Genomic DNA, 15,073 nt, shown 5'->3' with positions numbered 1-15,073 from the left:
TCTGCGGTTTTGACTATTCACAGATTTCAATTGAAAAAAAAAATTAAAGAAAAAATTAATTTTGACCCATTGGAAAGCCACTAATGCATCCCGTGGCCCATGCTGTATGACCCACCACTCAGTTCACACGTGTTCTTCAAGGTAAATAATTATAAAGTGAATAATCGCAATATAATTATTTTTTCTATAGCTGTTAATTCATCAGCAATAGCTTGTCCGAAAATAGCAAAAAACTAGACCTATGTTCAATTGTATCACTCAGAGCGCTAGTGCATCGACGCAGTGGGCGTGGCCTATTGACCAATCTTTGGCCGTGATTGACTGTTAACTGTGCGCGCTGGGCCAGGTGTCACTGCCGACTTTTGTGTGTGTATGATACTGAAGAACAACAGCAGTGGTGAAGTAGTCAGCTGGAGTGATGCAATTATTTATTGGTTAATAAATGTTTTGTTGTTGATATTTGTCTTTGAAGTATTTCCTTTTATGCCATGCATTAAAAGTTGGATTTTAGCAATGAAGCAGGAGGGTAAGAAATACGAGATATGAAGTCGGTGAGTGAATGGCCCTATTATGGGCCATATTGTATTATTCTTAGTTTATCAAGTGTTATTAAGTTATACTTGTTAACCACTGATATATAAGAAGTGAATTTATTATAAGTGGAAGACATTTAAAGCATGTTTCAACTGTTAGTAGAGAAGTGTGGCTAGAAGGGAGCACGTGAGTGCGAGTTTTGGCGGTGATATTCCATAGATTTTCAATTGTTTTCTCAAAAAGAGTATTTGCGGTTTTAGTCATTCACGGGGGTTTTGAGAACATATCCCCTGCGAATAACGAGGGATGACTGTAGGCATAAATAACACTTACTTGTTTCTCTAAAGCTGCAGCTCGAACTTCATCTGTCTCTCCTAACATTCCTCGCACCTGAAACCCAACAGGAAATATTTCATTAGTGCTGAACCACACACAAAAAAATCAGGGTTACAAAAATAATTATGTAAATATTGTTTTCACTTTCTTATTCATGTATCATATCCAGAGATTGAGTGAGTGAAGGTACAGTCTAAGTATACAAGAGTGATCCTGTGACTGGGTGGTAGTAATACTGTGCACACGAGACTGCATGTGCATGGATGTGTGTACCTCCCATTCAGCTTGCATTTGTCAAAACTGGGTTTGTGCACTACTCTATTGTTATGCATGTTTACCAAATATGAACACCAATTCCCAATCCATCCTTATTGGGTTCTAAGACCTTTGGAATGCAGCATAATATATTAGTTGCTTAAAACCAATTAACCATAATATTACTGGTTGCAGGGGATGAGGATGATTTCGTCCATGAGCTACTGATGTGAGAGGGTCTTAATGTTTCTGTAGTGGGTGGGCACTTTGATTTGAGTCACCCCACTGGTATGAGGGAAAGGGCTTTTGGCATGTATATGTATTATTAGTGGTAGCCAAATGTGTGCTTTGACTTGGCAACCTCTGATATAAAGGGGAAAAGCTCTTTTGTGTGTGTGTGTGTGTATATATATATATATCATGCAGAAACCACAGAGAAATTAATGTTCGGAATACTAAACGTTTTCATCTATTACAACATCTTCAAAGTACTCACAAGATGTCGTAATAGATGAAAACATTTAGTATTCTGTACTTTAATTTCCCTGTGGTTTCTGCATGATCATTTAGACACGTGTTTTTATGATATATATATATATATATATATATAAAATAAATAAAACCAACTTTACATACATACATATATATACCAAGGCTTTTTCCCCCTTACAAGGGAGGTAGCCAAAAATGAAAAGGCATAAAAAACCAACTTTAACAAATGAAAAATCTCATACTGTCCAAGAGAGAAATATGTGAAGCTACTAAATTTGTCAATTTGTAACTACTTATCAAAAATAACATAACTACTGGGCCTCCACTATCATTTGCCAGAAGTAAATTTAAAAACAAAGTTTTGTTGATCCATCACAGTGAATCCAGACAACTTATTTGAGCCCTTTATATATGACGAATAGACAAAATATCTTTTTCAGATTTTCTATTAGACTTCCTATATTTGTGGATACACCATATATCTTAAATCATCATTTTATATGAGCACTATCAATGGTGGAACTTTACAGTCCATGTCACAGAGGAACTCAATGTGAAATGCATAGTCTTGAGGAAGAATGTGGAAAATTGGAGTTAATGGAGTGAGCTTGAGATGAAGACTGTGAATGGGATTAATGGATGGGGTGAAAGAGGCTTCAGATTCAAATGTGCAAGAGCCCACAACCTTGCTCACTCATCTCGTTATATTACCCAGGGACAACAATGTGAAGGAGGGGGAAAAGAGGAAGCTGTGTACTACTGAAACATCTACAACACCCTTCCACCAGCATCTTGCGATACATTCATACAAAAAAATATTCACACCTACACCACAAAGCAAGTATTCCAAGACTCCAAGACCAACCACCAAGTAACCTTCTTCACTTTCCAAACATCAGACAAAAAAAATAAAATAAAATAAAAAATAAAATTAATAACAATCCTTCCCAAAAACAGCAAGAGAGACCCACATTAGCAGGACTGCATTCAGGCCACCTTACAGCTTAAAACAATACCAACAAAGAATAGCTCTGGCCATGGGAGTAAATTGACATAGATTCAATCACAACACAGAAGTTCCTAAAAACCTCATCCTACACTACCCTACTCCAGCCTTACATTATTTACAACAGAGGTTTTTGTCTGCACAAGTTTAATACTGTCACTACTTAGGGACTTCAGTAACACCTCTATGGAACAGTCACACAGTATTCTTTTTACAATTGGAGACGGACTTCCAATCAAAGAAAAATGGTGATAACATTAAACATCTACAATCTGATGCGGCTATAATCAATTCCCTGGGAAGTGTGGATCTCCTGCAAGAGAACTTGGGTGATGAATTGATTGACTCTCACTCCTTTCTACTACCCTTCCTTTACCACCACTCTGACTCCACCCTTTCAGGTTACAAGAATATGGTCAATATGTTCCCCAGCATCTTGAAAGAGATGACTATAATGGGTGACCTAGGAACTATCTATCCCCTTTTTCCATATTTTTCACACAGAATTAGCACAAACCATATTATCTGACTCAGCCCCTTATAAGGGGAATTAAAGCCTTTGGATTTAAGACAAAAAATTCATATTAATGGTTACAGAGGCATGAATTAATCATTTTAATTAAAAAAAAAATTAATTAGAATAAAATGTATAACATTGATGCATTAATGTCAAGAATATGACAATTGGATAAATAGATTGTTTAGAACTTCCCCTTATTTTGTAATACCCGACAGATTTCAAATTAAGGTATAAAGGACATCAAACATTGCTGACAAAATATTATAAAAACAATTGTAAGAGAAAATTATTTAAAACCAGATATAAATGGATTATGATGTTTGTCATCATATGAATAATTACATTCTGTAATTATGTCTTACTATATAAGGGATCCTATGCAAATCAAAAGATACTGACGATGTTCTGAACAAGTATAAGGATTAGGTGAATCAATTCAACACTCTAAATCAACTGTTGAAACTACTGCATGGATTAACTACAAATCAATGACAAATCCTTCTTCAAAAAATTTAAAATGTTAGGCAGCAATCATCAGTTTGTTCTCATAACAACCTACAAGCCAATTCAGTCTCAATTACCTAGCTTTCCATAAACCTAATCAAGGTATATCATACATTTACAACTCTGGACATAAAACAAAATCAATGATTTTTATTTGGGATGAGAATGAAATACACTTAGCTCTCCATATTCATACCAAGCAGTGAATGTTGTGTCTTACTGTATTCTATCAATCCATTAGGGGCAATGGATTGATTGGATCTTAGTGTATTGCTTATGACCCACAGTGGAAGGCAAACAGGGACAACCCTTCATCCAAAAGGATACAAGATAGAAGGGACAACAAACGAGTATTGGATGGGTGTAGGATAGGTGAAGGGTGGGTGCATACTTTATAAGGATGAAAGGGGCTCTTGGTATATGTATGTATAGCCTTGGATATAGCAAGACAACTACACTAAATTTAACATTATGAAATATGAGAGATCAACAAAATTATCATTGCAATAATTTAAATTTTCACGTCTGCTGTCTTTACATTTTGTTACCCACTCAACTTGATAGCTATAGACAAATGCCTTTGTTATGCATCAATTCTCTAGCAGACTTAAACCACCATCCATGTAGCTCTTTGCCTCCAGACACCATATGCTAGTTTCCTTGGCCATCAGGCTCTCACTAATTTATAAATTATTACAGAATGACACTGCACTTGTGGTTGATTCTGTGGAAACATTGCCAAAGTTGGTAACTGAATTTGGAAGGGTATGGGAGAGAATAAAGTTACAAGAGAGTGTGGGCAAAATTACTGATGAGATGTATAAGGAATAATGATGGCAGAATGATTATGAATAAAGGGTGAGGAGCTTGAGGAAGTGAAAACTTCTACAGTTCTATCTATACATCATGGTCCTTTTTCCCCTTTACAAGGGAGGTAGCCAAAGTGAAAAGGCATATACCCACACCCACTCCACTTCCATCCACCACCTTTTCCACCCTCTCATCTTAGCTCCTCATAGATAATGGGTCATCCTTGTATCCCGCCCACTGCCCTGGATCAGAGGCAATACAACAAGACACAGCATTTGTACATTTACCTGACTTATATACAAGTCACCATGAAATGAAGTGATGGGGGGTAAACTAACTTCGACTATCAGGTCCTGGGGTGGAAGTGATGTATCTTGATGCATTGCTTCTGACCCATGCAGTGGGTTGTGGGCAGTGTTGGTCCTTCACCCACAAAGGGTTATGATAAAAGTGATGACAAAATGGGTATTGGATTGGTGTGGGATGAGTGTTGGATGGATGTAGGATAGGTATTGGATGGATATGGGATGGGTGGCAGAAGGGTTGCCTTGGCTGGCTACTTCCCTAATAAGAGGGATAAGGACTTCTGGTATATACTGGTAAATACATAGTAACATACAGGAAAAGAACAACATTCCTTGGGTCCTGTCTCGTTTTCTTCAATAGCCATACCTAGTTTTCAATTCACAAAAAGTTTTAGCTTCAGCTAGAAGTATTTGGGAAGGAATGCAAAGTAAAAGTTGTTTGTCTCGTTTTCTTCAATAGCCATACCTAGTTTTAAATTCACAAAAAGTTTTAGTTTCAGCTAGAAGTATTTGGAAAGGAATGCAAAGTAAAAGTTGTATGAAAGAGTGATTGTACTCACAGCTCTTTATGAAGCAGAGAATTCAAATACAAGGGAGGCAGAGAAGAAAATACTGTATATTCATGACATGAACCATAAAGATACATGACAAGTGTTACACAAATGGAGAGTGAGAAATGTAGAGGCGTGACCAAATGATTGTGAGTAGGAAGTTGTCGGCATGGTAGAACAGTGTTAAGCTGGTTTGTGTACATGGAAATTGTGAATGAGGAGAGACTAGCAAAGAGTATATGGAGAGCAACAGTGAATGAAGTGCTTGAGAGGGAGACCAAGAACGAGATCAAGGATCTTGGTTTTCCTTCCTGCTCCACAGACATTCCACATGCATCCAAGGTCCCCTTTACCCTGTCTCCGAGTTCCTCTCAATCTCACTCCATCCACTTCTACCCTCCACCACCTCTTTGATAATCTTTCTTCATTTATTCCATCCATTTGTTAAACCAACAGAGCATTCTCTCATATAACTTATTTGACCTCTTCCTTCCCACCCCTATTCTCAGCCTTACTTCCGTTTCTCTCACAAGTACATAAACAAGTTTTTTAAACACAGAGAGTTAAGAGTATACCAGACTGCTGAAGTATCATTCAAGTCAAAGTAGAAAAGAATAACAATAACAATCATAATAAAAAAAAATAATAATAAATAAAATAAAACTTCTATCCAGAGTTGCCATACAAGTGAAGGTATGGTTTCAAACTTGCAGGAAACACCTGATGCATTCTGGGTAAAGCATACAAAAAAAAATCTTTCTGACTACACAAGCACATCCTTTTCAACACCCACTTACCAACTTTGTGGCATTTAGTACTGGATGTGAGTGACTGTCATCTTCAACCATCTATCAATAAAAATATTTTCTTAAGGCTTCAAAGCTTTTGTTATTTCGCTGTAGGAGAACTCAAGTTCACAGATTAAAAAGATTGAAATCCACTGGGCAATAACAAAGTAGTTTAATAAGCAAGAGCAAGAAGTCATGGGTTTAAACCTATAACAAAAGGTAAAGACAGACTAAGAAACGCCAGAGCAATAACAAATGTGCAGCGATTCACTCACCATACTGGCAATCCATTCTCTTCCATACAGGTAAGCGTCATCCAGCGCTGAACTAACCATTGAACCGAGACCATCTGGAAGCATTTCTAGGAACTGTGGATTGTTTACAATTGTAGAGTTGATAACTTTGCTTCCAATAGTTACCAAATGCATACTTTCTCCATGAATCTGTTAAAGAAACATTTACAAACATTAAGACCTGATATATAAATGCACATTTGCAATAACAAATGAAGAGTAGAAGTCTTAAGAGAATCATTATCAATGAGGAACATACACTGATGGATCCACTGCTTCACTCACGCATCAACATCATTCCCCAGGGTTTCCCTAAGTATACATGCAATCACCCTTCCCATTCCAAACAGCTCTGGGCTTTCAACCATGAGTTCCGTGGGTGTCCCTTCTGTCTCCTACACCATGGATCATCCCTTGAAGAGATAATCCTATGACTGGGATCAATATTAGGGAAGCATGCCACATGATCATATAGATGGAATTGTCTATCTATATAACAAGGGCTTTTTCCCCTTATAAGGGAGGTAGCCAGATGGAATTGAATTTCACATATTGTGTTGCCAATATGCTTTGACTTTACCAGGAAGTGCTAAGATGGGAGGGAGGGTGGAGGGGAGTGGAGTGTATTTAGGGATGGAATGGGTGGGAATGATTTTATGCCTTTTGCTTTTTGGCTACCTCCCTTGTAAAGGGGAAAAATCCTTGGTATATGTATGTATGTAATATGCTTTGACTAAGTATCAGAAAGCACTGATACATATCTGATCTAAAGGTACTTGTTCCCAAAGAAACAGACACCTTTAAGTCAGTTTTTAGTATTTATGAGACAGAATTAAAAATTAAATAAAAAAAATATATATATATATATAGTATAATACTAATGGTATAACTACTAATGCATTGATAATCACTTACCTGAACTGCAATGAAAATGGATGAAATCACAGCAAAGATAAGTACAGCCAATATAACTAAAATAGTTACACTGACGTCAACACTGAAAGACAAGGCATCTAGTATCCTTGAATCACTGCGTACAAACAGCTGAAAAAAGAATGCTTTGCTATTCAGAAAATTCCATATCTTACTAAAATGTTCTATACATTTGTTCAAAACAAATTAGACCATAAAAATGCAAAAATACAGAGGAAGTCTACAATACAGGAAGAATTTTATAACTCATTTTTCAAAGATGCAAAACAAAATGTGGTACATGAAATTAACAAGTGCTGGTGTAGAGGTACTAATGGTGGGAAGTGGATATAAAGAAGTTAGTAAATAAGAAGAAAAAGTTATATGTATATAATAACAGCCTTAGATAAGGGAAATTTGGTGCATGAAAAATAAAACATAGGTTAGAAAACATTTAAAGTCAAGAAAACAAGTGGCAGATAAACGAGTAGAAAAAAAAAGAGTATTCTTTCTCAATTTCCTTCCTTGCTATTTAATTACATTAAACACTAATTATATTTTCTAAACTGCTTATTCTAATCTCAGATAATTTTGTTTAGGTTAAGAGACATCAGTATAATGATGCACTACATAGATATTTTTCTGGTTATTCTGGTTATTCAATGTGGAGGTTATCACTATAACAAACAAAATAACCATAACACTATTTAATCCAACTCAGTTCCTCTACCAAACTCCTACAGGCTAATTATATTGTGAAGACAAATTACACTTATGAAAATCAACTGAATTTTCTAACAATATTTGACATCTCAAAGATATCTTCAAATCAGTATTCTTTTAATATACCATTAAACTGCTGTGCAAACTGTTTCATAATATCCTACCTTCACAACTCCTCTGACTGGCAATGGCATCAGTACTGTTTCTCTTGTCTTGAGCCATCCCAAAAACATTGACCAAACATCAGAAATCCATGACATTGCAATACTTCGACTGAATACTTCCCGTGAGATATATTTGGAAGCTGAAAATAAATGCATATTAAAAATGTCAGTATCTATCAAAACAAGTGTCCCCCCAATGCATTGTTCATAATATTAATTGGAACCACAGTCATTTACAAAAAGGTAGCTATCCAGTGATTGTACAAAGTCCATCAATAATAAAAATAATAATTGTTTCCTCCAGTTCTGTTGAATGGAAACAAACAGTCCACATAGACTGGCATCTTTCCACAGGCTCTCTCAATGATCTCTCTGATAAGAAAGAGTATACCATTATCCATGTTGTATCAGTGTGGGACACTGTCACTTGCAGGAGTAGAAGAGCATTCACCCAATGTCACCTCTATGTAAAAGTGGAGGAGATACAATCAACAGGGATCGTGAGATCTTGGGACTGCAATGCCTTTGACCCAAGCAACATGACAGAGGACATTGTGACTCTTCATCCCCAAGGTGCCGAGATGGGAAGGGTAGTAGACTGGGTTTTATTTGTATATAATGTGGGTGTGTGCTTTGACTCAGTCACTCACCTTGTAAGAGGGAAAGGGCATTTGGTGTATGTAAACATACAGTAAACCCTCAATATAATGGATCTCCATATACCGGCTATCGGATATAAATGACAAAAAACCTAACCGGATAAACCCTTGCTAAAAAAGCCCTCTGTGAGGGGCACCATCCTAGCCTTCTGATAGGAGGGAGTTTGTGACGTTAAACCATATCGTCATCATAACAGATTTTCATCCATTATAGCAAGGGATCCTCGGCTATAACGGATCTTCGGATATAACAACAGAGCCGTCCCCATATTGTCCGTTATATCTTGGGTATACTGTAATTTCTAATCCCACTAATTTCTAATACCAGACAAACTTTGGGATATAACAGATCTGTCCAGTATTTCCATTGGATATGATGGATCCTCGGTTATAATGTATCTTCGGATATAACGACAGACCCGTCCCCATATCATCTGTTATATCAAGGGTTTACTATATTGTTACATATGCATACCAAAAGCTCTTTTTCCCCATTACAATGGGGTGGCTGAGTCAAAGAATATATCCATCCCACACCCATCCAAAACCCATTCAATGCCCCTTCCATCTTAACGTAATCACATCATTATTACACTACCTAGTTTTTTTGTTCCGTAATAGAGAGCAGAGAGGGGCAGAAGAGGAAGAAGCCAATTATGCTTCCACAGTTCCACTAGTATACATGCGACAAAGACACCCTGTAAAGGAACAAGAAAAATAAATTGGCAGTCTTACTTCTCATAAGACGATACTAATAAAAAATTTCAAATCTTTCTTTACAGATATTAAAATACACATGGACAACTATGTTTTCTCTCTTGAGATGATTTCTGTTAGCTGATATATCTCATTGATCACACCTTTCTTAACACATTTCCACAATTATATTACATTAACATTGTGAACAACTATGTCACTACCCATCAACTTATGGTACTGAGGGTGGGAGATGGTTCCCTCTGATGTCCATTTTGTAGAATCAAAACAAGTGGGGTACCTATTTTTGGTCCCATCCACAAGGGACACCTCTCTCTTGAGTGACTTATGGGCCTGTCCAAGGGCCTTGGCCATTACCTGGACCAATGGGTCTCCTGCAAGAGACCTGGGTTAAAGGATTGATCAACCGATTGATTGCGAGTAAAATATTTAAAAAATCAAAGCCAGTCTCCTTTCCTATCTTCAGCTTTCGTAGCACAAACACTGAGATCATGATGATTAGTGAAATTTCAATATCATGAAACAAGTTATACCTTGAGATAAAAGTTGCTATTACTTCCAGCCTTTTCTTTCCTTGGTGCATCGGTTGTGTCAGAGGTGGAGTGCGAGGATCGTGCTCTATCTGGAATTCCACTTGTATTTAACCTCTGCGGGCGTGGTGTTTCCATTACGGGTGTTTTGTACGAACCACTTGGATCCTAAAGGTTGACTTGATATCAGTTACAATTTTCTATTAAAGGTATTGCTACATCAAATATATTCATACCATACAGCAGTAGTGTTTAACTTTAGAATTCACATGAAGCATTCACAATTTTTGTTACATCATAATCATGATGATTACATAAGTACATCAAACTTTGCAGGCACTAAACATATGCAAATGCATGCATATCTAGAAACATTTATACACACACACAAACACACATACACACACAGTCATTGACAAGTGTAAAGATGTGATTGGTAAACTGAAACACAAAGAATATCCAGTTTAACTGTTGAAGAGATAGTTATAAAGATGCATAAGTGCAAGATGTAATAAGAAATAAGTTTCTGATTGGCATTTACCTAAAGAGGACTTTGAGGGATGGGAGGCCAAATTCAAGGGAGATGTCTTAAACATAAAAGAGGAAGAATAGGAAATTAATAAACTTCCTGAGAATTTGGATGTAAGAAAGGCCTTAGAGCCAGATGGGATCTTGAAATGCAGAGAAAAGTTTGACAGAATACACCAACTGATCATATGTTACTTGGAAAAGAAGGTGACACTGAAATGGAAATTGGCCAATGTGGCACCAATCTTCAAGGAAGTGGGGCAGAACCTCTCATTGACCAGTGTCCTTGAACTCCATAGCCAAAATGTGTGAAAAAATAAATATATAAAAGATAGAAGAATTACTCAAAGTAGGGAATCCTTATTGACAATCAATTCTATTGTAGAAAAAAAAAAAAATAATAATGTGTAACCAATCTGTTCTTTTTATTCATCGGTGGTTGTTTTGCTGTGTGCAACACTATCCAGGATTGTTGTGGTTCCCAAACAAAACAAGATATAAATAAAATCAAGAGAATACAAAGAGAACAACCAAGTGGTCCTTTGCCTAACAGAGGAACCATACAATGGGGGATAAGAATAGTGCCACTGTATATGCATGCCTATCACAAAATGTGATTAAATGGGATTGAGTGAAGGTACTAGGGATTAGGGATCATCCTTTTTTTTTATAAATGGGAGTCAAAAGGAGGCAAATAAACTTTAATATGTTAGCACTTTTTTTTTTTCATATATACAAATGGGAGTAAAAAGGAGCCAAATAAAGTTTAATATGTTAGTACTGGCTGAAGCTTAACTGTAAGGGAAAGGTGAATTTGAGTTTGGCAGCGCCGACAATACGGTGTCACAAGTGGAAACAGGGTGAGATGCAGGGAGTAGCACTTTATGGGTGATAAGATGTACAAATGTGCGACTGAAATGACCGTTACTGCCTAGGTTGATGGCAATGCAGTGAAGCACAGCACTTCTATAGTAGGGCCTGACAGGAAGAATAGTTCAGTGTCACAGTAGAATTTAAGAACAGCAGAAATAAGGACTTCAGCAAGTTGAGGCGAGTAGAGGTCTGACTCTAAACATAAAAGAATCCTATGTGACACTGGTCCATAGGGGTGTCAGTAAATCCCTGAAGAGCTGATTTCATAACTATTCTGTCAATATAACTCTTCAGGGAGCACAAAAATGAATACATGTAAAATCATGTCAACACTGATGAACACATCTACATATGATCACACACACACACATATATACTTATGCACTAGCACTCATACAATGAAAGGCCTACTGTAAGGCTCAAATGATAGTATGAACAAGGAATTTATTTACTTCAAATCAAAGCTATACTAATCATTCATGGAAAGTTGTAATATTTTACTGCAGCTACATTTCTAGATAACTAATATAAACTTCAGGAAATTACTCTAATTTTTCTTTACAAATCTACTGTCAATACAAGTACCTGGCAATTCAAAATGTTTTCTCACCAGAGAGATGGATTGATGTGTTTTTAGTCTGCTCCATACATCTTTGCACTTTATACTAAATATACATCATATATAGAGGTAATCCACACCACTGGGGAGAGCTACCCTTGCAGCGAGTTTGATCCAATAGTTGGGAAAGATAAAAGTATGTTGTAACAGTTATCTTAGGGTACGGCATTCCTTTCAATTAATTACAACAGAAAGACTTTTACTTCAACCTGAATTCATGCATCTATTAAGTACAAGAAATTAGAAGGAGCATGGTTAGTGCTGATTTAGCAGAGGTCATAGGAGGAATTACTAGTTGTTAAGATGTTAACACGAATGTGCTTGTTACCTTGAAGGTTATTATTCCAGGAGTTTCCCATCTAACTGGAGTTTCAAAGGGTGAGTGTTCATACTGACTATCAACGATAGCTATTGCTGAGAGCGGAGTCTTTCTACACCTTAGACCCCACCCTTGTCCCTTCCCTTCCCCCCTGTAATCAATGAGAGGAGTCTCATGCTTCAACCAATCCATATCTCTGGTCTTGGGTTTGGAGGCGAGACGGGGAGATTCAGTTCTGGAAACATCTTTATTAACCTTGTGAGAGTGAGGTGATCCTCTATTCTCCTGTCTAAGAATCTCTAACTCTCTAGGTTGTGGTTTAGGAGTTGTCATATACATATCGACATTTTCTTGACAACTAACTTCATGAGGTGCAACACTGTCTCTAGAATTAAATTCTTTATTTAAACAAGATAGAGCAAAACAAGTCAACTCATTTTTAACTTCGAGTTCGTGTGCCCTCTCCTGATGACTTACGCCATCTCTTTTCTCCTCCCTTGCCACCGCCTCCTCCCCTAAGCCAGAGCCCTCAGGGATGCTGGGAAGGTCAGGAGCGGATGCAACTGAAGCGCTGGGTTGACACTCAGGAGCAACATTGCTCTGAGGAGACTGAACTGTAATAAGCAGAGGTTTGGGAGCTACGTTGTCAATATCTTTGGAAGACTCTGCAGATTGTTCCTTTTCATCTATGGACTCAACTGAAGCTCCTTCAGTAGATTTCTCCTTTTCTGCATCATGCTGAAAATATGTAGTTTTATAATAACTTTCTGCATGCTTCAAAATCCTGATGAAGAGACTACTTTCTTGAAATACAATGTTTTTTTATAAAAAAAAATGTATATGAAGTCAAACTCATTACCTACAGGGATTAATATGTTGTTGATTAATTACCTTAAATCTGTCATGTAACACATTATTTTCTAACAAATGTACCTTAAGGTGAAATAGAAAACAAAACCAGGCACCGATAAATTCCCTATCACAGAATCTATAGAATGGTTAACAACTACTGAAACAAAAATGGGAGAATTGACCATCATTTCATTTATCAGAATATCATTATGAACAAAATGTTTTGAAAAATAACAACTAAGACAGTGCAATGATGTTGTAATTTTCTATCTTCCCACCTACAATTGAAAAAGTATTCAAAATAAAATTTGTTAAGTATGAGTGAGAGGCTACTATCAACAGAAAATTACTTGAAATCAACTCACTTCTTCTTTTTCTGTGTCTGATTTTTTCTCTTTCTTTGAGAAACAGATTTGCACCACAGTGTCCATCAGCCGCAAATTTTCTTCACCTGTACAAGACAACAATTACAAGTCATTCAAACCACTCAATGGAATGTTCCTGAGAACAACTTAGATCAATATAGTTACACCAGGCATAAAAACACAAAGGGGGATAACAAAGATATTCAGCAAAACTATAAAAAAGGATGAGATGAGGAACAAATGATGAAATGAAGATTGTTTGGAAGAATTAAAAATGGAAAAGAAAAATGGAAAAGGAAAAGTAAAATCTGGAGATTAAAAAGGAAAAGGGGAGTTGGTCTTAAGAAAAATCAGAAAAATGTGTGTGTACATCAATTCAATGTAGAAAAAAGAACAATACAAAGAAGGGGGGTGAGAAAAGCAAAGAAACTAGACAAAAATGACATGCATAATTTCTGACATAATTTCCACCAACTTACTGTCTTCCTGCCGTCTACTGTGAACATCCAGAACTTCTGACACAAAGCCAGCAATCAGTACACAGCAGCAAACCACGAAGAACACAGTATGCCAAGACTGTGACACTTTTGACACATAGCCAATAAGGAGCAACCACACTGGGATGCAGAGTTTCTGCAAAGTGTGCTCTGTGGCTGGATTCCACAGCAGGATCACAGAGATAATGTATGCAATGATGAGACACAGAACCTGCAAGGTACAGAATGGACCAATAAGCTGTCTTTAAAACAAAGATATTCTTCAAATATACATACATATACCAAGGCTTTTTCCCCCTTACAAGGGAGGTAGCCAAAAAGGGAAAGGCATAAAATCATTTCCACCCATTCCATCCCTGAATACACTCCACACCCCTCCACCCTCCCTCTTATCTGAGCACCTCCTGGATGACGGGTCATCCCTGCACCTTGTCAACTGCCCTGGGTCAGAAGCAGTGTCGCAAGTCACAGCACATCCACAGCAAGGCCACTTCATTAAATCGGTGACCCCCCCCTCTCCGTCCCCCCATTGCATAAAAGGAGAGGACGGGGAGAAATCCCTTCGGGCTGCGTCAACTTTTGCTTACACATACTACCTCACCCCCCCCCCGCCCATTCCACCTCATGCAATCACATCATCCATATACAACCATTCTCCATTCACCCCTGTCTTCTGTCCTCTCCCGTCCTTCCTCAACAGACATTCCCCTCTTCCCCAAAGCCCCATCCATCCACCTCATCCTAGGACGTCCCCTCATGTTCACTCCCTCCACATCTGCCTTCCATACCTCTTTTACTAGTCTTTCTTCACTCATTCTTTCCATGTGTCCAAACCATCCTAATATTCTTTCATCAACCCTATCTCCCAGCTCCTTTTCCACCCCTGTTCTCCTCCTCACCTCCTCATTTCTCACTCTACCT

At 37.4% G+C, this 15,073-nt stretch overlaps 1 protein-coding gene across 14 annotated transcripts in view; it reads right to left on the bottom strand.

Moving 5' to 3' along the window:
- LOC143027103 (transmembrane protein 245) overlaps window positions 1-15,073 on the bottom strand; it is an 83,618-nt gene that overhangs the window by 50,840 nt on the left and 17,705 nt on the right. For 12 of the 14 annotated variants that reach the window (XR_012966561.1, XR_012966562.1, XR_012966563.1 and 9 more), the window contains exons 4-12: window positions 14,135-14,363; window positions 13,656-13,741; window positions 12,916-13,176; window positions 10,103-10,267; window positions 9,451-9,550; window positions 8,194-8,333; window positions 7,310-7,438; window positions 6,377-6,544; window positions 868-924 (exon numbers count right to left, since the gene is read on the bottom strand). Coding sequence is in view for 11 of the 14 variants with exons in the window: in XM_076188073.1 (XP_076044188.1) it covers window positions 868-924; window positions 6,377-6,544; window positions 7,310-7,438; window positions 8,194-8,333; window positions 9,451-9,550; window positions 10,103-10,267; window positions 12,916-13,176; window positions 13,656-13,741; window positions 14,135-14,363 (1,335 nt within the window). In the remaining 3 variants the exon portion in view is untranslated. The remainder of the gene's footprint in view (window positions 1-867; window positions 925-6,376; window positions 6,545-7,309; window positions 7,439-8,193; window positions 8,334-9,450; window positions 9,551-10,102; window positions 10,268-12,915; window positions 13,177-13,655; window positions 13,742-14,134; window positions 14,364-15,073) is intronic. The other 2 variants (XM_076188072.1, XM_076188081.1) reach the window with 2 other exon arrangements.

This window comes from Oratosquilla oratoria, chromosome 7, assembly GCF_046742065.1.
Source record: "Oratosquilla oratoria isolate Oo_2021 chromosome 7, ASM4674206v1, whole genome shotgun sequence".
Taxonomy (NCBI): Eukaryota; Metazoa; Arthropoda; class Malacostraca; order Stomatopoda; family Squillidae; genus Oratosquilla; species Oratosquilla oratoria.
This window is presented reverse-complemented; position numbering and strand designations above follow the sequence as displayed.